This window comes from Passer montanus, unplaced genomic scaffold (assembly GCF_014805655.1).
Source record: "Passer montanus isolate IOZ18808 unplaced genomic scaffold, ASM1480565v1 scaffold147, whole genome shotgun sequence".
Classification (NCBI taxonomy): Eukaryota; Metazoa; Chordata; class Aves; order Passeriformes; family Passeridae; genus Passer; species Passer montanus.
The window spans coordinates 328461-352436 of NW_024361718.1; the positions used below are offsets into that span (position 1 = coordinate 328461).

At 43.4% G+C, this 23976-nt stretch overlaps 1 protein-coding gene across 3 annotated transcripts in view; it reads right to left on the bottom strand.

Moving 5' to 3' along the window:
• Positions 1-3413: 3413 nt before the first annotated feature.
• The window catches only part of SLC6A1 (solute carrier family 6 member 1), a 61124-nt gene continuing 40561 nt past the window's right edge, over positions 3414-23976 (bottom strand). For 2 of the 3 annotated variants that reach the window (XM_039701017.1, XM_039701016.1), the window contains exons 2-15: positions 23106-23510; positions 21715-21846; positions 20264-20364; positions 18776-18885; positions 18531-18663; positions 17167-17301; positions 16946-17049; positions 16295-16419; positions 14194-14306; positions 11757-11888; positions 10661-10763; positions 9281-9381; positions 7692-7859; positions 3414-5814 (exon numbers count right to left, since the gene is read on the bottom strand). In XM_039701017.1, coding sequence (XP_039556951.1) covers positions 5710-5814; positions 7692-7859; positions 9281-9381; positions 10661-10763; positions 11757-11888; positions 14194-14306; positions 16295-16419; positions 16946-17049; positions 17167-17301; positions 18531-18663; positions 18776-18885; positions 20264-20364; positions 21715-21846; positions 23106-23340 — 1797 coding nt within the window. In that variant the 5' untranslated portion in view covers positions 23341-23510 and the 3' untranslated portion in view covers positions 3414-5709. The remainder of the gene's footprint in view (positions 5815-7691; positions 7860-9280; positions 9382-10660; positions 10764-11756; positions 11889-14193; positions 14307-16294; positions 16420-16945; positions 17050-17166; positions 17302-18530; positions 18664-18775; positions 18886-20263; positions 20365-21714; positions 21847-23105; positions 23511-23976) is intronic. The other variant, XM_039701019.1, reaches the window with a different exon arrangement.

Sequence of the window (23976 nt, forward strand, 5' to 3'; positions counted from 1 at the left end):
GTGCAGTGAACTGAAATGACCTAGAAATAATTCCCTAACACAACCTGACGCTCTGGCTTATATTCACAGAGAGATTTTTGGTTTTACTCCTCACCAAAGCACTCCTCAGCCATCCCAGGGAAGCTGGTGCTATTCCTGCAGGACCAAACAGCTTTCCATCCTCCAGGTGATGTTCAGTGCCTCCTGCTCCAGCACTGCACTGTGTTGGGACAGAGATTTTGCCTGTGGAGCTCTGGAGGAGCCCTGTGGGACCTGCACGGGGGTTGAGTCCTGGCAGCAGGAACTGCAGCTGATTTTTGGGAATCAGCCCTGGGTTTTGGGAATCAGCAGCTCCTCAGGCACAGCCAGGGCTGGGGCAGCTGCTGTTTGTGGGGTCTGGTTAGGGTTTTACCAGGGTCACTGCCCTGCAGGAGCTGTAGTTCATTTTTGGTGCCTTTCCACCCACTGGGAGCACTGGGGTGCAACAGCAGCTCTGTGTCTGCACAAGGTGTGGCCAGTAAATGATAGTGACAGTGGAGCCTGGAAAACCTTTTCCTAGACTAAACTGAACCTCCAAGGCTTCTTTTTTATGTTAAACATTTTCAGATGTTCCCAGGTTGCTTTAGAATAATTATAAGGAACAGGAAGTGCACGATGTAAGGGAATAAGGCAGCGACTCGTTCCATTCTGTTTTATTCCCCTTCAGCACTAAGTGGGTTTCCAGTTTGGTGAAGTGCAGGGGAAGCTCCAGATTCCAATTGAACATGAACATTTTGGTTATTTTCTACCCTGTGATACTTTGTTTGCAGCCACCTCTCAGCTGCTGATCCCCAAAGGCACGGCAGGCAGCTCTTGCAGCCTGACTAAAGCACCATTGCTGGCAAAACACATTAATTTTTGTCCTGGTGACAATGCCTGATCCGTCCTGTCCTTCTCTTAGGCACTGTTGGACACATTTAGCACCAGCATGTACTTATGACTCACAAATAACTCACAGGATTACTTCAGCCTGCTTGAGATTCCAAAATAATCACTCAGGATTTGCCACTGAGCTGAATGTGAGACCGTTCACAAACCTGGAGGGAAAAGTGATCAGATGTGAAGCTGCAGAATCACGGAATCATGGCGTCACAGGATGGTTTGGGTTGGAAAGGACCTTAAAGATCATCCCATGGGCAGGGACACCTTCCACTGACCTGAGCCCCAGCCTGGCCTTGGACACTCCCAGGGATCCAGGGGCAGCCACAGCTTCTCTGGCACCCTGTGTCAGGGCTGGAATTCCTTCCCCTAACCCTAATCCCACCTGACTCTGCCCTCTGCCAGTGTGAAGCTATTCCCTGTGTCCTGGCACTCCAGGCTTTTGTAAATAGGCTAAAAATTCCCTCCCATCAATCCATACATTTAAAAAATAATGACAAATCCTGAATGAAAGCACCGGTGTAGTGTGTGTTCAGAAGGAAGAACAAACCACAACAACACAACTCTAAAAGTTAATGGGATTTCTGTGAAAACAGAGGAAAGTTGCCCATTCTCCATCAATTGTCAGCAGGAAAGAGTGATGCCATTATTGACTGGCCTCAAACTATAAAAGCAGGAATGAATGAGAAAGTAGCAATACTTGGACGAGCTTCTTGAGAATACCAAGCTCTGTGGAGGGGTGAATATTTTGTTTCACTTTACCCCATTTGTGCTTTCATATTAGTTAATTTTTTTTTTTGCTTACTTTTGTAACTTCAGAAGAAGAAGAGAGGAAATAATTTAGATTGCAGAAAAAATATTTGTAAATGGGTAAATCCCCTCCTCCCATCTTATTTTTATTTGGTTTATTTAAACACCCCCAGCAGGGCAAGAAACTGGGAAAGGAGAGTGAGGGGGGAGTAGAAAGAGCCTTTAGGATGTGAAGGCTGGTGCCTTCCTTCCTGAGCAGTGGAAGTGGTAACTGTGGTGCTTTGGCAGAGTCAAACAGGGGCTGGCAGCTGCTGCAGCTCTGAGCTGATCCCTTCAGGTGCTGGGAGTGAGGATTTGGTGTTGCTGCTCCCTCTCTGTGTCTGTCTGTGGGTGTCTGTCCGTGCTGTGAAACATCTCCTGGGAGTGGAGCCAATCCATCCTGGAGGGAAAGGGATCAAGAGATGGATATCCAAATGCTTTAGTGCAGCCCCTTTTTGCTGCTGCCTGCTGGGCAGTGCCCACAGGGGGTGTTGGCAGCAGGAGCTGCTGCCCTGTGCCATGGGATCACCCTGCCTTTGGGTTCAACCCCTGAGAACCAGCCAGCAGTGGGGGCTGAGCAGTTCCAATAGTTAATTGTAATGCTATCGTGGCCTGAGCAGAACAAAACAGAAATAATCAGGCTTAAAACAAACAAAAAACCCCCAAAAGCAACACAGTGTTTTTTTAGCATAAAAGCACATGTAGCTGAACTAATACTCCTGACGAGCAAGGACATGGATTTCTCCCAGGGCATCCTGCAGTCCTGTAGGGGAGAAGTGACCTTATTTGCATTTTTCTTGTTGAATTGCTGTTGGGATTTCTGCAGCACGGCAAGAGCAAATTCCTCCAGGAGAACATGGAAATATCACAGCGCTAACGCAATATCCTCCAAGTAGCTTCTTGCTCCTCAGCCCCTGCTGTCCCCCTGCCCTCCCACCGCCCCCAGCCAGCAATGACAGCCCTCGGCCTCTTCCTTTCCCATTTCCCTCTCATTTCCCTCTGTATTCCCAAAATTGCTGCTTCCCCTTTTCCAGAACAATCCGGGACCTGCCCTCCCCGCCGCGCCCTCGCCGTGCGCTCCTCGCGAAGGTCAGCACTTGGCGCTTGAAGGCTGCGATTCCAGACGCCTCTCTTGGGAGCGTTTTCCACTCTAATCAGGTCCTCTAAATTGCTTAGGCTCTTCCCCAGCATGAAGCCCTGCTCCAGTTTTGCAGGCAGATAATTAAATCCCGAGCCCAGGAGCGGCGTTGCAGCTGCGCCGCCACTTCTTCTCCGCGTCTTCTCCTCATCTTCCCACCCTGCCAGGGCAGCTGAGACAGGAGCACGGAGCTTTTGGAGCCATGGATCATCTGCCTGGGGAGTATCCAGCACTCCAAAACCAGGGAGGTGTGCAGCTCACAGCAGCAGCAGGACTGCCCATGAGAAACCGTCCAAAACATTCCAAAATCTGGTTTTTCCCTTCTCCCGGAGCTCGCTCTGCCATCTTCCCGCAGGAGAATTAAAGCAGCAGGATGCCAGGAAGGGCTATTAACTGTCACCTCTTAAGATCCCTGTATAATGTATGCACATACTAATTACATCGTAGGAATAGCACAGATTAATTATACACATCACAAGTGGGATACAGCGTTTTGGTATTTAAAGGATGTTTTTATATAAATGACACATTTGGAACTTGAAAATAGCACAGATTGGGTTTGTCCAATGAAAGACTGCAAAAGTCTGAATTTAATGTATAATATAACCTTTATTCTTTTTCCTCTAAACTCTTGGAAACTTACATAACAATCGTGCTTTAATTATGACACCGTTTATAGACATTTAAAATGCATCTTAATTTATAAATATTTTACATTTGGTCCATAGAACAGGTTGCAATTTACTAAATAATACTGTACTCTTTTAAACAGGCTCTGTATATATTTTTGAATATGTATATATTACATATATATTTTTATATAGAGATAGATTTGCTTGGTGTTGGATATTTCCTTATTGCAAAAAGCATATATGATCATACAATAATCTTTCTTTTTCAGGGCAAGTACTACAAAAAAGATACAGCTATTCACAGTTTACACACAGTAGTTCTACAACACTAGTTTGTGCTATGTGATAACGTTTGTACAGCTTTTTGCTAAAGAGCAGGTCTGTCAAACATCTGTCATAATTGTTTACAATCAAACATTAAATACTGCATTTTTCTTAGAACAACATGGGACTCGGTTACATTAAACAATAAAGAGAAAGTTGGAGTTTTTATCCTTAGTCTAATGAAATTCACAAGTATGATGTATCACGTGTGATGTCTGTGTAGGATGTAGGGGTTCCTCTAAATCCCAAAGACTTACAGGACGTTTGCATCTCAGCTATGGCCGTTTAGGATGGAGCTTAGATCTCGTAGTATTTTACATTTGACCTAGGTATGAAACAGTTTAGAACCTACCCAACATACTCTGAGAGTTTAGGATGTAGTTTGAAATACATGTGTATTATATATATATATTATTTCTACATAATGTGCTTGACATTCTGAGAATAATACCTTATTGCAAGAACATGTTTGTCACCTTCAGACGAGAACAACGAAAAACCCAACATTCACAGGTAACATGTTTTTTTGTTTTTTCCACGTAGTAGTTCTACATAAATTGTGCTATCTAACATTGTACGGTGCACAAAAAAAGTTTGCTGAAAAGCATGTTTTCATTGCACAGTTCTGTCACAGTCATTTACAATCAAACATCACCCTCCCAAAAAAAAAAGCCTCTGTGCCTGTCTTATAGCTGCCAAACGAGAAATGCCAAGCGGGGCTCCCACTGCATTCCCCACACAGGGAAAACTTCCAGGGGCTGGCCGGGCTCTCTGGCCATGTGGCAAACGCAGGACAGAGCCCAGAGCGGGATTGCATCGGGATCAAAGAGCTCTCCCTCGTGCCCTCAGCACCACCCAGCCCCTGGAAATGGAAATCCCACTGCTCTCAAAGTGCCGACCACGCGGAGTTTGGGGTTGGGAACTGGGGAAGTTCTCTAGCAGGTTCAGTCGAGCCCGACATTGGGACTCACTTCGATCTTTAAGCCGTTGTTTTGGTTTCTATTTTGGTGGCATTGCAATAATAGTAGAGTGATAACAGCATGATAGAAGCTCAGGGAGTCTGAGCTTGAATGGCAAATACTTTGTATTTTACTCCTGGGAATCTTTAAGAGCTCTTGGCTATTACTTTGCTAAAAAAGTTAAAAGTCATATTTATGCCTCTAACATTGATTCACACAGATATCTTCTTTTTATAAGAAGCGAGATATGTACTTTTAAGGAAATTTATGATCTTGTCTGAAAGTCACCCTGAAAGGCTGAGCACAGCCAGTGTGTTTGGCCTGGGCTGCTCTGCCACAAACAACTCAATTTTTGCACTAGGAATGTTTATAAAGGCTGTGCCTGCTGTTAATTGAAGGAAGAGTCTCTTCCCCCCTCAAATGGCCTCAGCTGGAACAAATTTTAAGGGCAGACTTTTGCACTGGAAATCACTTGTTTACAAAATACTCCGTTCTCTTTTGTACAAAACAACCCCAAACATAATTTTACTCCTGCAAAGTCAGAAATAACAGTCTTGGGATTCAGCGGTAAGAAATAGTGATCAACTACTAAAAATCAGCAGCACAAAACTTCAAATAGTCGTGCTAAAAGGTAGATTAAAAAGGTCTTGGCACATCAATTTACAAATTCCAAGGTATGCAACTATCATTGTGAAAGGATAAAAACATTAACAGTCTGTGGATTGCTGGAGAACACAAAAACACTGTCAAACATCTGAGCTCGCGACGGCTGATCGAACCCATGGCGATTCCCTCGGAGTGGAGATGACCTTGTTGCTTTTTTTTTCCTCTTTTTTTTAATATGTATTTTTTATTTTTTTTTTTGCCACTAGAGGTAGGTAATTATATTCTCAGACGTGAATTTGTGGTCATATTCAACCATATTTTTTGTTTTTCTGGAGGAGGAGCGGTACTTGGACGAGAGAGGAGTTTAGATGTAGGCTTCTTTGTTGGCAGAGTTGCTCTGTTGGGCCTGGTCTGGCCCGTTCTCAGGGTGGGTGATGTCTTCACTTGGCTGAATCATCACTTGGATGCGCTGTTCAAAGGACAACAGTAAATGTGAGGCAGCCAAAAAAACTCTTTCTAACCTTACTCTTCTTTTTTTTCCCTAAATATTTAAAGACAATTATTTACAGCTGCCTATCTTCCCAGGGACCAGCAGCAAGCCACTTCCACTAAATAGAATTCCAGCTCTGTCCTGAAGGTGACAGGAGGAGCTGAAAAACCTTGTGCCAAATGCTGGGTGCCAACAAGGAAATGGGAATTTATTTTCCTGGGGAAAATAAATGAGGAGAGGCTCTGCTGTGAGCCCAGGGTCCAGCACAGGGGCTGCAGTGGGCAGTGGGCAGCAGTGCTGGGCACCAGAGTGATGGACATCTCCCCAGGAGTACTGAGAGTTCCTCCAAGGATAAACCAGTGTTTTATTCCTATTCTGTCTTTCCTCATCCTTTTGTCCTCTCTGTTCCTTCAGCTTCTCTGCCCAGCACACATTCGTGTCTCAAAAGAAATTCCACTTTGGCTCCTCAGAGCCTCTCACTGGTGCAGGCTCCCCCATCACTTAATAAGAATTTGCCGATGCTTTCAAAAATAAGACCTCAATCCACAACAAGGCTGAGATGAGGAACTTTTACCATGGCCTCACACAATCCTGCCCAAAGAGCAGCTGCATTTTAGGGCAACAGTTTTCCTTTTTTCACCTAAAAGTTTCCATAAGACCAAGGGAAATCTATTCAAAATGTGGGAGCCAAGAACAGGCAGGGGAGGAAACAAAAAAAATCAAAACCCAGATTTTTTCTGCAGACTTATTTGAAGCCTCACTGAGTCCTTCAAAATTTGCTGAAGACAAATATTTGGATCAAGATCTGAGCATTTCATGAGGCATCACTCGTCAATTCTGCTTAAGATCATCCAGCCCTTTGCAAAGATGGCTCTGTCAGCTGGTTTTAGAATATTCCAGAAGTTCTGACAAATTCCTTTTGACAGTCTTTGGTTGCCACAATCACAGAGCTTTTCAGTATTCAGGCTGGAGAACTGGCTGTGATGTACAGGAGGAGCTGGAGAGGGAAAACTGAGGATCCACCCAGATAAAAAAAATGAGCTGTGGTGATGGTATGTGGTTTCTGGATGATGTGTGGGGCAATAACATGGTCAATATTTCCCACCCCTTTAGCAGCACATCTCTGAGGACCTCAGAACTGACTGAAATAAAAACTGACTGAAATAAAAACTGACTGAAAAAAACCCTGACTCTCTTCCATGAGAAGTGTTATTACCTCCTTTAAAAAATGGGATGAGCAGTCAGGGAGAGGCTGAGAACAATGAGAAAAAAAGCCCCTAATGTTCTTCACCAAGTGACTGCTTACAGAAATCCCTTAAATAAAGGCTCAAGGGAGTGCTCCCAAGGTATTCCATGTCCTCCCTCCCAGCTGCAGCCGAGCAGGCCAGGTGTGGCTCAGAGCAGGTGAAATGCAGGAGCTGAAGCCTTGGGGGCCATCAGGGAGATGCAGAGCAGGGTCACTGAGCAGACTCATGCAATCCCAGAGTTTTGTAGCTCAGCCCCTGATTTTGATTCCAGCTCCCCAGAGCATCCCCTGCCGTGATCCACGGCCGCGTGTCTCGCATTAATCAGGACAAATTTCCATAATTTGCAAACCTCTCCTCTGTTTTCTAGGTGTGAGGAGCTGGAATGCCAAGCGCCTGCAGCTGCCAGAGCAGAGATAAGGACCCTGTGGAACGTGGGGAATTGTGTTCAGCAACAGATGGCTCAGACACTCTCTTGTCTTTTGGCTGGCACTTTTATGGGGTTTTTTGGCTCAAAGCAAAATAACTGAGGGGGAAATAAATGACAGGAAAGAAGTGCCCAGCAATCTTTGATTGCACAGGTGCCAAGGGGGTCAGGACAGGCAGACTTACCTGTTTTAGGGAGCCTTTCAGGGTTAGGAACATGTATGCCATGTAGCCAGGTATCAGCACCATAGAGGACAGGGCCATGAACCAGCCGACCCCCTGGCCCCATTTTGGGAACACGTAACTGCCCATGGTCAGAGGGGTCATCTGCACAGCACTGAAGATGAACACTCCCTGCAAAAGCAGAAGGGAGGGTTTTGGGTGAGATTCCCAGAGTGTTCTGGCTTCAAGAGATTTTCTGGAGCTTCCCAAGAGGTCTCTTGCCAAAATGAATGTTTCACCTTCAAGCTGTATTTTCACATATAAACCTGCACCTCAGATAATCCAGGTGTGCTGCTGGTACCAGTAAATGCCTTGGATAAACTGCACAGAGCCAGAGGGAAGGGGACTGCTGGGGAAAATAGAGATCCTGGGAATACCTGTGAACGTGTACATGGTGCCATTAAGCAACAGCACCCATGTTGCTTTTGGGATGTTCTCCAGTGATGCCCTGCAGACACAGAATTCCATGGGCTATTCCCAAGAAAAACTCCTGTCCTGGCCTGTCTCAAATGTCCAAACCAGTCAGGTAAAACTGCTAAAGTGAATCAGGAGATCTCGTTCTGATCCCAGGCTGAGGCCTTGTCCAGGACAGATTCCCAGAGGAGGATGCAGAGGCAGATTTTTATCCCTGCTCTGAGCTGGGCTGGGCAGCACGTTCTGCTGAGGACTTGACAAATCTGGTCAGTCTGACAATTCTGGGCATCTTCCCCCTGTGCCACTAAAATAAAATGTATCTCTTATGCCTTCCTGATTGCTTGTTTTTTACAAAAATGAAATCTGTCTAGATCTGGGAAGGGATGACTCAAGGAACCCTCAACATGAGCACATTTCTGTGTCTTTTTAGTCTCCTCATTTGCTTTCTCTGGTTAAATGCTGCTCATGTGTAATAGTGGCTGCTGGATTAGTTTGTTACATTGCATCTGGGTTCAGTGTATGTGCAGTACATTTACATTTCTTTGCTTACTACTTCACAAGGTACTGAATGGGATTAACTGGGCAAAGTTTAGAATCAGGAAAAAGCTGTTCTGTGGTTTCCAGTACAGATTCCTTGCAGAGTTTGCCAGAAAACCCACAGCAATGAAGTATAAAATGAGTAATACATGCCACAGAATGCCATGAATGAAGAACATGAGTTCAGAACCCTGCTCTGTCACCAGAAGTGCTTGTAGAGGAATTCAGTTTACAGAATGTTGGTATTTTTGTGTATGTGGAAAATTATATTTTAGATTGCTAAATTCTATTTTAGAACACCAAAAAAAAAAAAAAAGGGTCAAAAATTGTTCCTTACAGTTTTCTAAGTCTACCAATCAACCTCTTGAGCATTTCCAGAGTTCTAATAAAAATCTTGGCTTCTCTTTTTGGGGCACAATCTTCCTGGCAAGACACTGCTTTTTAGCTATTGCCTTCAATGAGATTTCTCAAATCCTTAAAAAAATAGTGAGGGCAGAACTAATATGAACCTGTGAACCTGTGGGGCTGGAAATGACAAGGCTGCAGCACCCAGGCCACTCATTTACATCCTTTCAACCAGAGAATAAAAGTTTGTTCCTTACTGCCACAATGATAGGAGTGAAAAAGGACCAGCAGAGTTTCCACCAGATGCAGGGTCTGTATCCCACCATCTCTTGGATGTTGTCATAAAATCTATTAACACCTGGATGTAGAAATAAGAAACAGCACAGAAACATATCAGGTAGTGGAGGTGATGGGAAACTCAGTGGTTCTGAGAGACATTGCCATAAATTTGATTATATTTGGAAGCTATACAAAGATCTCAAGATAACTTTTCCTCTGTCTGAATAGCAAAAAAAAAAGAGTGCAAGCTCCAAAGCACCAAAAATCACCTGTTCTCACTCTTCAACATCAAAATTAATTAAATAGAGACCAGCAAACTTATTCCCATGTAAAATGAGGAAGTTGTACTTGGGAAGGTCAGATGCAAGAAACACCCTTGATTGATTTCAACTCTAGGTTATATTAGGATGAGAAATTTAGGATATATTTTACAATTACAACCCCCCCTTCCCCATCCCAGCATTAACCAGCTTTATTGCAGTGCCTGCCATGCATGGGCAGAGGTGGAGCTGGAATCAGAGGGGCCCTCCTGCTGCTGCTGCTCTCCACCAGCCTCCCAAAGCTGTGTCTGTCACCAGTTCATGGCTCTGATTTCTTCATGGTCAGAGCCTGGAGCTGACAATTCCAAGGTGTGGTTCAAGCCCTGTGTGGACCATCCACTGAAACTCCTTGTATGGTCCCTTCCAGCTCAGAATATTCTGTGATTTCTGGGATAATTTTGGTGAATTTTTACATTTGCTGGGTTCTCCAGCAGTGCCTCTCCCCTGTCAAATGCTGTTCTATCCTCTCAGCCCACTAAAATCCAGCAGGAAAGCTCCTGGAGCAGCTGGAGTGCCTCAGTGATGATGGGAGCAGCTCCTCAGAGGAGCTGACGCAGCTCTGAGGACAAAATGCTGTGACAATATCCCACAGATCCATCAATCCTTAGAGCCAGAGTGCCAGTCCAGGCTTCTGGATATTTGAAGGTGATTATTCCCTAACTGACCAAGGAGCCTGGCTCACTGCAGGACCCTGGAGTGAGAGAATTTCTGGAAAAGCAAAATCTTACAAATCCCAAGAGCCCTGAGGCAATATGTACCCAACAGCTCTGAAGATCCAGGCTTCCCAAGGGAGTGGGACAGGAAAAGAGATGGAATATCACCCTTTTAATGCTCCTGAAACACTTCATGGCTCCCAGGCCTCTAGGTAAGGTGTTTAAAAGGCAGCACCACCTTCCACAGGCCAACTTTGAATTATATCCACAGAAACCAAGGCCACTTTCAGTTCCACCCCCAGCATGTGCACATCAACCACAGATCAGAGGATGAATTATCCTCTGTGTGTAAAGCTCAGGGAAAACATACAAACAGGCTGTTTACCATAGCACCAGGATATCGAGATGCACTCAAAGAATACAAGGAACAAGAGACTCATTCCACTGGCAGAGTAGTAGTCAAAAAGCTTAAACACATAGATTCCACCCTGAAATGGAAAAGAAAGAATAAGAAAATAGAGCAAGGCCTCCAGCTTCAAAATGTAAGCTACAAACTAACAGTGGTGGGTAGGATAGAGCCTACTAGTGTAAATTAAACAGGTTAAATTTTGTCAAGACTTGAGGTCAGTCCTGACAAAATTAAGATTGCTGCTGTTTAAACTGAAAAGTTTCATTTCACTTTTTGCTCTTTATTGGATAATTTAATAATTATTTAACAATTAATAATTTCTCTTAAACAGTTTGCAAAGTCAACATCTGGATGTGGACTGGATGTGCATTTTGCTGTCCCTTGAGCCCTGCAGGGGACACCCAGATAAGGCCTTTTAGGGACTACCTGAAAACAGAAGCCAGACAGATTTAGGGGAATAAAATCCAGTTTTATTTATTGAGGGGCCTTCAGGTACACTTTGGGCAGATGAAGCCCCCAGGGCCTACACCCAAAAATGGACCACTGGTCAGGGGTTTTCACACTTTTATAAGTTTGGTCCATTTGCACATTGGGGGTTCATCCGCCCATTCCAGCTCCAGGTAATGAAGTCATTGACCCCAGGTTTGCTCCCCCAAGTCCCTTTTGTTCCCATCTCTGGGGCCTGAGGCAGTGAGGTGTCCTTGATTGCCAGGCCTGGAGAGGAATTGTTGTGTCTGCCCAAAATGGGAAAGCTGCAGCTGACCCTGTGTGTGGGGTTTGGAGTTCTACACTAAAGAGCTGCAGGAGTGCAAATATAAGGAAAATAGAAAAGCTAAATAAATAAAAGTAAAAAATCCTAATATAAAAGAAATAATCCTCATATAAATAAATAAAATACAAATAAAATATCAAAGCTAAAATCCTAAGGCACTACAGGACATTCTACAAGTAAACCACCAAAACCCTGGTGAGCACCAATCCCTGACAATCCAGGGGCTGGCAGAGATTCCTGGGTGGACTGGGGAAGGGAGAACGCTGGTGCTGGGCAGAGGCAGAGCCCAGCCAGCAGTACCTGAGTGATGTTGGACAGCCCTATCACGTAGGACACGATGCACACCACGGCGATGAAGAGCTCGCGGCGGTTGCGCAGCAGCTTGGGGAACTCGTCCACCAGGGCAGTGATGAACCCTTCCACGGTGCAGAACTGCAGGGAAAGGGGACACAAAACACAGTCCAGAGCCCAGCTGGACACAGAACACAGTCCAGAGCCCAGCATGGAGTTTTGGGGAGCAGTTTGTGATTGGACCCTCCACTGGCCTAAGGCTGCAGCTGTCCAGCGAGAAGTGAAAATTCACTTGACTGCAGTGGAAGCTCTGCTCCTGAATATCCTTGTTCCTGTCTAAAGAGATCTGTGCAATAAGATTTCCAGCTCGAGGAACACTCAAAATTCTAAGCTATGAACTGTTGCTTTCGTTCTGTGAACAGGAACTGCTCTTTTTTTGTAATAAAGATGATAAACATACAGTTGAGAGATTTGGTCCCTCAATCCTACAAAATAAACTTATTTTTTATGTGATTTGCTCACATACAAGAAAGCCAACGCACAGAGAAAGCCTAACCAGATTGGTGCTTCATGCAGAAGGTTAAAGATTCTCATATGATTCTTATATGTAATAATTCAAATATTCTTTATATCCCCAGAAAACATTTTTTGTTTTCCAAATGGAAATCATGGCCACACTCCAGAATCCTCCTGTGTGTATATATTCAGATAAATGTTATCATTATGGTGGCTGAAATATGAAAACCAGAAGGTAAGTAAAGTTTTATTAATTTTCAGCAGAGTAAGTAGAATTGAACCAATGGTTACAGCTCCTGTAAATTACAGTGGATGAAATGTTTCAGTGACAGACAGAAAATGCAGAGAGCATGACAGCCTGTAGACACATATTCCTTTTAATAATATTAGACCACCTTCCTCAGCTGTTAGTTGCCTAGAGACAAGTGCTTTCAAGAATATTTTTGACCCAATTTTTCACAGCAGTTTCCCCCCAGATTGAGCAGTGGGTTTTAATGTCAAGCCTGAAGCTCACTGAAAAACAAAGAAATAAAAAGTGTAAGTTTTCAACTTTCTTTCATCTCCCAGGATAAAGTGCCCTCTCGGTCTTTTTGTGTTCACAGGCTGAAGTCAGCTTAGATTTATAGAAAATTATGGATTTTCTCTCCTGAATGACTGGTACAGTGCTGAGGCAGTAAATCCCACATTCCTTTACGTGCTGGGAGGGCTGTGCTAGGGACTGGGAAGTGCTGGTTTGCCAACTGCAGCTGATTGCACGTAAATTAACACATCTGCCTAGGACTGGGCTCCTAAAAATCATCCAAGAGTTCAGCAGCCAGGGGGGACTTCCCTGACCAAACCCTCCAAGTATTCCTTGCAAAATAAAGCAAGGTGCTCTCCTGAGTGCTGCCATGGGGTTGTTCTCTGTATTAACATTAGCACCAATTAACAAAATGTTTTGTTGGATATAGTTATTTCTAAAGGGTTTTCTCTCATGCTGTGTGTTTTTTTATTTGTGTCACAATCAACATTTTTAATGATTCCATGTCTTAATTATTTAATAGTTTAATCTAGACAGAGAATATCTTGGATTTGCAAACCCCAGGGTTGATCCTTCTCCTTTATTTCCAGTTGTCAGATATCACCCAGAGCTTAGGTACAGCCTGAACCAGTAAATTTGTGATCCTTTCCCTTGGGAAGTGATTTCAGAACACATCAAAACCCAGAACATCCTCAGTAACAATCTCATTGCCCACTGAATTAACTCCAGATCTTAAAATTAAATGTATGCTGTATCTTTTTGCTCCAGTGGTGAGTTCTGGAGCCGCCCTTAAGAAATACCTGTGGCATCTAAATCTTGTAAAATCTATCCCAGTGTCTCCTACACAGGCAGAACATTGCACAGATTATTTTTAATATTGTGATTTCACAGGGAATATTTCAAAAGTAAGCTCCTTTTTGCCTGCAGAATAAATTTTCTGCCCATTTTTCATATGCTTCCAACAGTTCAGGAAGGAGCAAAAGTGTTCAAGCATCAGGTTTTTACTCAGTCTTTCCTGAGAGCCTCCTATTCTTTATTTGATTATTCCAGGGATCATCCTGCCCCACTTCCAGCTGGCAGTGGAGGGTACAGGGGGAGCCCTGTTGTGTTATTGTGTCTGATCAAAATGGGAAAGCAGCAGCTGGCACTCTGTATGGAGTTTAGATTTATCCACTGAAGAATTGCAGGATTACAAATATATGAAAAATACAAAACCTAAATATACAAAAATCCTAACATAAAATAAATAACCCTAATATAAAATAAATAATCCTAAATTATTAAATAAATCCTAATTTATAAAATAACTAATCCTAATAGAAACAAATACAATATAAATAAAAATATCAAACCTGGTTCCACCCAGTGGCAGAAAATCTGTATTTTTATTTGTTTCCACCCCAGTTTTACCTGACTGTCAATGCCAAGCATGAGCAGCATGGAGAAGAAGAGTATTGCCCACAAAGGGGAGATGGGCAACTGTGTCACTGCCTCTGGGTAAGCCAGAAATGCCAGTCCAGGGCCTGGGGGAGAAACAGGAGACAGAAGATCAGTGGGAGGGCTGGGCTGGCATCCTCTGCTGCTGCTGGGCTCTGTTTGGGTGGCTCTGGGTGCAGCACCTGAGCAGGGATTTCAGCTGCTCAGTGCTGACCACCAGGGCACTGCAAGCACCTGGGTTTGAAAATGAAACAGCCAAAACAAAACAAAACAAAAAACACCAAAAAACAAAACACCACCCCAAAGCCCCCCAAGGCCAACCAAGCAGAATACTGAATGAGTTCAGCAGCTGCTCCTGAGACCCCTGGCACAGCCAAGGCAGGAGTGCTGTCCTTGGCTGGGGTTACACCCTCAGGCACTGCTCAGCTCAGCTCCCCTCAAGCAGGATTTGGCAGCTGCCATCTCCTGCTTTGCACCACTCAGAAGAGAAACAGAGGCAGCTCAGCAATGAAGAAGACACTTTCCAGCATTTCCAGTATTCCCATTTGCTGTTCCATTCCACTCAGTCTCTCTAAATACATATTTTAATAAACTCTGTCCTTATGGACAACCAAACCTTTTAATTTTTCTTCTTGCTAACTGCAGCTGGACGACAGAGTGTTGGAAGGGGAATATAAATTCCTATTTAAAAGGAGTTTTGTTGTTCTCATGGCATAGCTGGACATCAGGGTCAGAGGGAAAACCAACACATTTAATAGACAGAAACAAAGCTCATGTGGTTCACCTAAGGGGTGCCTCTGATTTTTCAGTTTCCATTAAAAGTCTGTCAGTGACAAGTGCTTGGTCACAGCCCCCAAACCAGTGGAGCAAGGGTGGCATCAACACCTGGATTGCCAAAGTCTAATGAGGATTTTGAAGCAATTAATTGCTAACAAGAGCAGATATGATTCAAAAGCAGTTCAGAAAGCATTCCAAACAGCAGTGCTAAAAGCAAAATAAGCTTCAGATAAATATGTTAATTTTACTCTGTTTTGCACTCCACAGGAATGCAGCTACGGCTTTTAATAATATAATTTGTTTTATAAGGTTTTAAAAGATGGCAAAACAACCTCTCATGGTGGTAAAATCTGGCACCAGCCTCCGAGCTTACTAGGAGAAACAGAAGCCTTAATTAAAGGGTCAAGTTTTCAAATATCCTTTGCAATTAGTGGTCACAGGCATCTTTCAGAGATCTGTTATCAAATGCACTTAATATGATGTAAAAATATTGTGGTGTTTGCAGGTATAGCCTTTATATAACTCCTTCTGTATCAAAGACATAAATCCAAAAAGCTTATTTCACACACCACTACCTTTCCAGAGCAGTTTTTAATAACAGTGCCTGCCATCATCATTTTGCACCTAATCTCTTTGTACGTGTAATTTATTGAAGATTATTTTTAGGGCTTAAATTCTCTCCTTTTCTAACCAAGGAGATATTTCAGTGGGTTGTGTTTGCTAATACAGTCATCCAGATTTTGTCCACCAGTGAGCTCCAGCCAAGCTTTGAGTTATGAGATCCCTCCCTGTGGCCAGAACTGCTAAGTGAGTATCTGGTGCACCAGCTGGGTCAGGGCAGCCATCTGCTCTGCTGCTTTAAGCTTTTTCAGCTGGAAGACACACAAGAAACTGCAAGGAAGAACAGAATCCTCCCATGGACAGCTCCACAGCTCCCTGCCCTAAATAAAATGTCTTTCATGATACAGAGTCACATGAAACAGGTGTAGGTCTGAACGGGGGAGAAATGGATCTGCCTCCAAGGGCTTAACCTCAAGAAAGGGGAAAAGGAATTAAAACCCAGCTGAATTGGGAAATATTAGCTTAAAACCCATCCCATAATGACCAGCATTCCTCCTGCTCTGCCTGGAGTGAGTTGGGATAACGGTTGGGATAACACTTTTCCTTCTGGGAGACTGAGGGGACAGGGAGCTGAGGAGCTGTGAGGAGGGATTTTGAGCAGTTGCAGGAACAACCTACAAGCAAAAAAACCCCAAGAAACCCTGATGCACAGCTTAGAGGAAAAGATTTTGGGTACCTGATGCTGCAACATCTGCAATTGGCCTCTTTGTGACATTGGCCATGAATCCCACAATGGAGAAGATGACAAAGCCAGCAAACATGCTCGTGCATGAGTTTATGCAGCACACTATGATGGAGTCCCTGAAACAAAGGGAAGGGGCTTTAAGCAGCAGGGAAAGCAAATGCTCATTATTTTTGGGTTGTTTTTTTATTTTTTAGGTTTTTTTTTTTTTTTTTTTTTTTTTTTTTTTGTGGTTTTTTTATTTTTTAGGGTTTTTTTTTTTTTTAGGGTTTTTTTTTTTTTTAGGGTTTTTTTTTTTTTTAGGGTTTTTTTTTTTTTTAGGGTTTTTTTTTTTTTTAGGGTTTTTTTTTTTTTTAGGGTTTTTTTTTTTTTTAGGGTTTTTTTTTTTTTTAGGGTTTTTTTTTTTTTTTTTTTTTGTCCTGTGGAAAGATCTTAGTGATTTAGGATTTCACAGTTTGGGTTCCATTCCATGCTGGGGAAGTCTCTCCCATTGGTGTAAAGGCAGTTGCACACCTCACCCCCAGCCAGATAGAACAGTTAATATTCGGCACTAAACTTTATTTCAATTATCTGTACACAGAGACAGAACCCAGCTCCAGCTGAGACAGGCAAGTGCCACTGCAATATGTGCAGTCATCTGCTTACCTGTAAACATTATTGTGGAAAGGGTTGTAACTTCCAAGGGCAATCAGTGAACCAAGACCCAAACCGTAGGAGAAGAAAATCTGTGTGGCAGCATCCAGCCAAACCTGATTGCAGGAAACAATTTTTTAAAAAATCTGTTTCTGCACTTGAGGAGCAGGTCATATGTCTGAAAGGGGAACACTGGGGAGTGAAACTTTGGTTTACCAGCACGCAATATTTACCTCAGAGTCTGAAAGCTTACTGAAGTTGGGAGTTATGTAGAATAAAATGCCTTCCTTTGCTCCAGGCAGTGTTACACCACGGAAGAACAAGATAAGCAGCATAACATAGGGATAAGTAGCAGAGAAATATACCACCTGATGTGAAGAAACAAGACAGTGTAAGTGTGCAAAAAAGAATGATCAAAAGTATTTGCTCCCTGAAAATACTCTAGCAGCAACTGAGGATGGCTCTTAAAATTGAGGCATTTTTCAATGAAAAAGCTTGGGACGTGACTACAGCAAAATTCTCTAAACTCCAGCTCTGAAGACAAGTGGTTGCTGCCTATTTTTCTGAAAAGAGAACAGTGTGGATGAGGCTATTTTCACACTTTTTTTTTTTTTTGGTATTTAAGACAAGGAAGTCCCAAAAGCACAAGGATCATGGCACCAGGCTCCTGCTCGTAAAACATCTGGCAGTTCATTTTCCCCACTCTCTCCTCCTCTATATTACAGGCTCCTACTTTCTTGCCTTTTCAGAGGTCCTGTAAGAAACCCTTTCTGAAGACAGATTCAGCCCTCTTTTTGCTCTCTTTGTGCTTTGGAGACAGGAGAAAGGAAATGGTTTGCTCTGAGCTCAGCTCAGCCCTGTCCAACACACAGCTCGAGGTGGGTCACAGTTATAACCTCCTGTCAAATTAACAATCTGTTCCCTCAGTGTGAAGAAATCCCTGTCCTTTGCACCAGACCTGAGGTTTTCTAATCCAACACCAAGCCCCATTGCTGCAGCTTTTCATTTCCCTAGGATTTCTTCTGACAGGGAAAGGCATGAGCCAAGGTCAAATGTTGCTGCCCTTCCATTCAGAAAGGTCTCTCAAGAATATAATTTCTATTAATTGATTAGTAAATCCTAATTTCCCCTCACAGCCAGGCAGACCCCAAGAAGCACACGGTGAAATCCTGTGAAAGGACCTCAAATGTTTCTCACCACATGAGGGAAGGTCGGGAGCACCTCTTCCCAACACTTCCTTACATATCCAGGTCCAGCAAGAGCTGAGCAATAAATGCACAATTCTGTCTGGAACCAAACTGTTCCATCCTCACTCTGTTGGTATCCAAACCAGCTGGAATATTCATCCCAGGAAAAAGCAGGAATATTTTTAGATGGTTTTATACCTGGCCAAACCAAGAGGCCTATAAATGAAGCTGTGGTCTGACCTAGCTAGAGAGGAGCCAGCTCTTCCTAAAACATGGGGCTGTATCAATCCAAGAAAACACTAATTAAATCCATCACAGCCAAACTGCCCCCGGTGCCTCTTACCTCAAGAATATTTGAGCAAAATGGGCATTTTTCATTGGAAGGTATTTATAGTAGTTTTTAATCTTACCTTTCCAGTCCAGCCTACCCCCTTCCAGATACAAAAATACACCAGGATCCAGGCAATTGCCAGGGTGATTGCCAGTGGCCACCGGATTTGCCCGGGCTTTTCCAAGCCGTCGGTCATTTGGTGCATGTTGCGTCTGCAACGAGCCAACACAACATTTGGCAAAGAATTCAGAAGGTGAAACAGGAAGGATAACAAGGTGATCCTTGGACATGCACGGGAAGGAGAGAGGAAAGTGCTGAGCTTACTCCCAGAACTCCACCACGGCACTTGTCATGTTGGTGGTGTTTGCTAAGGTGTAGTTGGAGAAGCAGCGGTCGGTGTTCCAGGGGTTCTCACAGTGTTTCCAAGGAAGGGTCTGGAGAAGGGAGAGCACCAAAAACCTGGAGTCAAACACTTCTTAAGCAAGAATCACCTCAAGTATATCTTTCTTTGCTAGAACTGACAGCTGAGTGCAGAACTAAAGCACCTAGAGCTCTACAGACATTGATCTCCCCGGGGTGAAAGTTATTTCAATTCCTATCAGTTGTGGGAGGCAGGTGTGGAAATATTCCCTTTTTTCTTCAGCACAGCAGCCCAAAGCTCTGGATTCAACACACTCACCATGAGAGTATATTGAAACAGCACAAAGGACCTCCTGGAGGTCCTGCTACCTCTTGTTGCACAAGAGATAATAAAATTGGGATGGTTATTGATCAGAGAGTTTCATTTTCCCCTCAGGTCAGGGGATAATTGGAGAAAGGTAAAATTTCTATTTGTTACATTCATGTGTCCATCCCATCTTTCAGAAGCTGAGAGGAGCAGAACCTGTTTCTCATATATACATTAGAATGAGCCTCATTTACATGTAATTTATGGATCCTTCTGATGGCAATTTTTGGGAAATCCTCTCACAGAACTTCTGTATCAGGGCACTGTGTGCTTTATACACAAGGATAAGAGGCTTCAAGGGAATTAGAAGTCAATATTCATTTAACACGGGCCACAAGAAACACTTCCAGACTCTGCCTGACCTTTCACATCAATAACAATTCTGAGGACAACAAAGCAGAAATGGTCATGTCACTTCCAGACAGTAATTAATGCAAATTTGGTCAAGGCAAAATTCTTTAAAGCCAAGAACAAGCAAGCATGAGCAAAATTTATAGAAGAGACAATTGAACAATGACGCATTAATTATATACAACTTATGTAAGAATGCTTCCTCAGATGGTCAAACCCCACAAATCAGACAGGACTTACTCAGCTGATGAATCACCCTTGAGGGGGAAAAAAAGGCAGCTAAAAATAAAGTAAACAGGAAAGAAAACAAAGCAAAAATAACAACAATGAATGGAAGTTCAGAGCTAATCAAATCACAGACCTTCCATTCCATGGGGGTTTCTTTAATAAACCCCTCTATCATTAAGCCACATTGCAATGTGACTATGTCCCAGAGAACTCATGTTTGTGTGGCTGCTACTGAAGAAACAAAATAATTAGTTGTACACTAGAATTTTTCTTGGGGGAGTGACTGACCGTAAGTTCAGTTTTCTGCTCTAAATTTCTTGTGGAGAAAAAAAAAATTAAAGGGATTTTACAAAATGGATTTTATCAGTAAGAATGGATTATCCTACAGATTTCTGTGTGTGCTGTGTTAACCTCACACATCTGCACTGAGGGAGATTAGTGACGTATCCATATTTTACTTGGCTCTATATCCACAAAACAATTCCCCATTCCCCTCTGACACTTACAGTGGTAAAGGAATTATACAGGTAGTATATGGCCCACGAAATAATCACAATGTAGTAAATATTTAGCCAAAAGGACAGGACTGCAGCAGCCAGACCCACACCTGTAAGGAAAACAAAGAGAAATAAAACCAAGGGAACTTCCAGTTGAAGAGCTGCATTCAGGGCAAACACATCAGGGCAGGCACCATTGGGAAATGTTGTAGGAGTGAGAATTTCAAAAGTGCCATTACACAAAGGTCATTATTTGGGTGATGGCTCAGCCATCCATGAGCTGACTGCCAGCCTTCAGCTCTCTCTGTGGTGCAGTCCCACCAGCTGCTGCTGCTGAGAGTTCCCTGACATGCTTTACTCCCAGGAAAAGGAGCTAAATCAGCTCATTCTCTGGAACAGCAGCCCCACAGGAGCTCGTGGCAGATGCACACACAGTGAGAATGTGTTCCAAGGCACTCAGGACACGGATCAGAGGGCCTGGTGCTCAGTGCAGGCTGTTGGCACGTCAGACTAAAGACATGCCAGGGTTCCACCATGAGGGTGTCTTCTGCTCCACATGGACACTCCAGGGGTGTTCTGAACTATTCAGGACAGCTGTTCCATGACTCTGAGCAGGAGGAAGTGTTCAAAATAATCAGGATAATGCAAAGCAAGGTTGATCCAAGCCTTACCAATAGCAGCAACTCAAGCAAAAACACTTCTTTGTGAGAGAAAATTTCATCTCCCTGTGTTTTCCCAGCACTAAATCTCCCAGAGCAAAATCCAATCTCAAGAAACTTGCAGCTCACCCTGTGCTAATTGTCAGTCCTACTGTGTGAGGTAGTTTATAACACCACGTGCAGCTCTGCTGGGCCAGAACACAGCTCAGGAGCTCGGAAGTGTCAGAGGATTTGGGATTAGAAGGGTGAAAATCATCATTTGAGAGGTTTGTGGGCCTGTGCAGAATCGAGATTAAAACCCTGGGTTCTGGCAATCAAACCTCATACTCAAAGCATGAAGTGAGTTTTTCTTAAAGAATTCAGCATGAAATTGCCAAAAGTGTCAGGCTTTTGAATTCCAGTTAAAAAAACAGGTGATGACAATCTCTGTGAGCTCAGAAAAATTTACCAAAGTTTACCAAATTGCTGTGAACACATCCAAAACTACTCAGACAACTACTGCTGGATATGCTATTTTTAACAGTCTTTATGCATTTCTACAGAAAACCCCAAAAGTTTTTGAAGTTCAAAACTAAGTTTGTTGCAATTCTAATGCCTAAATCTTACTATTTTTAATGGAGAATAAAAAAATATAGCCCAGCACGTTTCAAAATCATCAGTTACACCTCAGAAAATCAGTGCCTTTAAAAAAGCATGGTTTAAATATAAAAGAAAAGCACCAAGAAACATCCTTGCCCTGGCACTTTTGGAAACTTCTGCAATTTGGAAACAAATGAGAAAGAATTGGAATCCATACCATACCTTTGAACATTGGAGCAAGCTTCCACACTCCGAGGCCTCCTATAGATGTATACTGACCAAGGGAACACTCCAAAAGGAACAGTGGCACTCCAGCAAAAATTAAAGTAAGGAAATAGGGAATCAGGAATGCACCTAAAAAGGAATTTTTAAAAAGCCTGTTACAGTGGGGAAAAACACAAGTGAATTTCCAGTTTCCATCCTTGTTCCGTATGAAAAGAAACCCACAGGGGTTCTTCCTCTCAGATGTAACTTTTCAGAAATGTTAGTGGAAATCACACATGCACTTCTGAACCAGCACTTCCAGAGGTGAAAATAAAGGGAGAAACAGAACTCCCCATCATTTAGATGTTTTCTGTTGAAGTAAAAAGCTGAAATCCAGAAGCCTGTGGGCTTTGCTGCCTTCACCTCTCACGGAGAGCACAAAGGCTTTAACCAGCCCTGGCTGCTTTCCTGCCTTTTATGGGGAGCTCAGAGTCAGCTACAAACCCCATGAAATCCTCTCAAAACTCAGCCCAAAAGAGAGGGATCTGCAGGGTTGGGTGGAGGGCAATGTGCTTTAGTTCTGCTCTGATACTTTATGGTCTTTCAAGTGCCACTGGCAGCTAGGAATTAGAATAAACTTCAGGGAAGAGCTCAAAGCAGAGCTCCATGCTACAAAATGGCTCTGAACGTCCTGGAAAAGTGGAAAGCAAGAAAACCCCAAAAACCCCAAGACAAAACAACTACAACAAACTCCCCCAAACCTAAAAACAAACAACAACAAAAAGCCCCAAAACACCACAGCAAACAACCAAAAAAACCAAAAACCAAATGAAAGCAACAACAAAAGAAGCCCAAAAACCAAACCAAAACAAAAAACCAAAAAATCAAACCATAGCAACAACAAACCCCCAAAATCTCAAAAAAACCCCAAAACCCCAAACCCCCCACAGCAAACAAACAAACAAAACCCTAAAAAACTAAATGAAACCAACAACAAAACCCAAAAAATGAAAAACAAAATAAAAACTAAAACCCCCAAAAGACCCCACAGCAAGCAATCAAAAAAAACCAAAACCCCAAACCAAAACAACAACAACACCTAAAAGACCTAAAACAAATAAAAAAACACTAAAAAAACCATCAAAAACATCACAGCAAACAAACAAAAAGCCAAAAAACCACCCACACTCCACTAATAAACCAAACCAAACCTATCAGCCAACCAAAAAAAAAAACCACCAAAAAACCAAAACCAAAAAACCCTCAAAAAATTCTTGCAACTCCCCCAAAAAACAACCAAAAAATCCCCAAATAAAACCAACTAAATGTATGAAAAATCTATCCAAAGCAGGGTTTGATTTGCTGGTGATTTGCTGGTGACTCCCAACCCACCATCACGGCCAACGTACCTCCACCATTCTTGCCGCACAGGTACGGAAATCTCCACACATTCCCTAAGCCAATGGCATAACCTACACAGGACATAAGAAAGTCAAATTTCCCTTTCCAAGTGTCTCGGTCTGGAAGGTCCGTCTTCTTCTTCTGCACTTTTACTACCAAGGTTTTGGGCTTGTCGTTGGTGATGGAGGCGTCGACCTCGGTGGAGATCTGTCCGTCCGCCACTTTGGTGCCGTTGGTGGCCATGTCTCTGGGCTTGGCTGGCGAGGCTCTGGCGGCGGCCGGGCGGGAGATTTCAGCACCAGTCCACGTGGACAGCAGCTTTGCGGCTCGTGGCGATCCACCCGGGAGCGACGGCGTGTGCAGGGCCGGCCCGCGGAGCCGCCGCGCGGAGCCTCAGCGCGCCGCGGAGCCACCTGCGCGACACGGGCACACTCAGACACACGGCCAAGGCCTCCACACTCGGGGATGGCTCTGCACCCAGCAGGGAGCAGGGGGGAATCCCTACAAAACAAGTCCTAAGATCCACTGATTGGAACTTTTCCCTATGGGCAACCTACAGAAAAAAAGAATTCAAAAAAAAACAAACCAAGGAATAGCAGTTGTCTCCTTTAAGAGTGGGTTAATACTGAATTTAGAATGTTCATGACTAATCCAAAACAATAACCAATGTAAAAACAAACAAACAAACCCAGGACTAGCCATTACAACCTTTAACAGTGGATTAATACTGAATTTAGAATGTTCATGACTAATCCAAAACAATAACCAATGTAAAAACAAACAAACAAACAAACCCAGGACTAGCCATTACCACCTTTAACAGTGGATTAATACTGAATTTAGAACGTTCACAACTAATCCAAAACAATCTCAAGACCC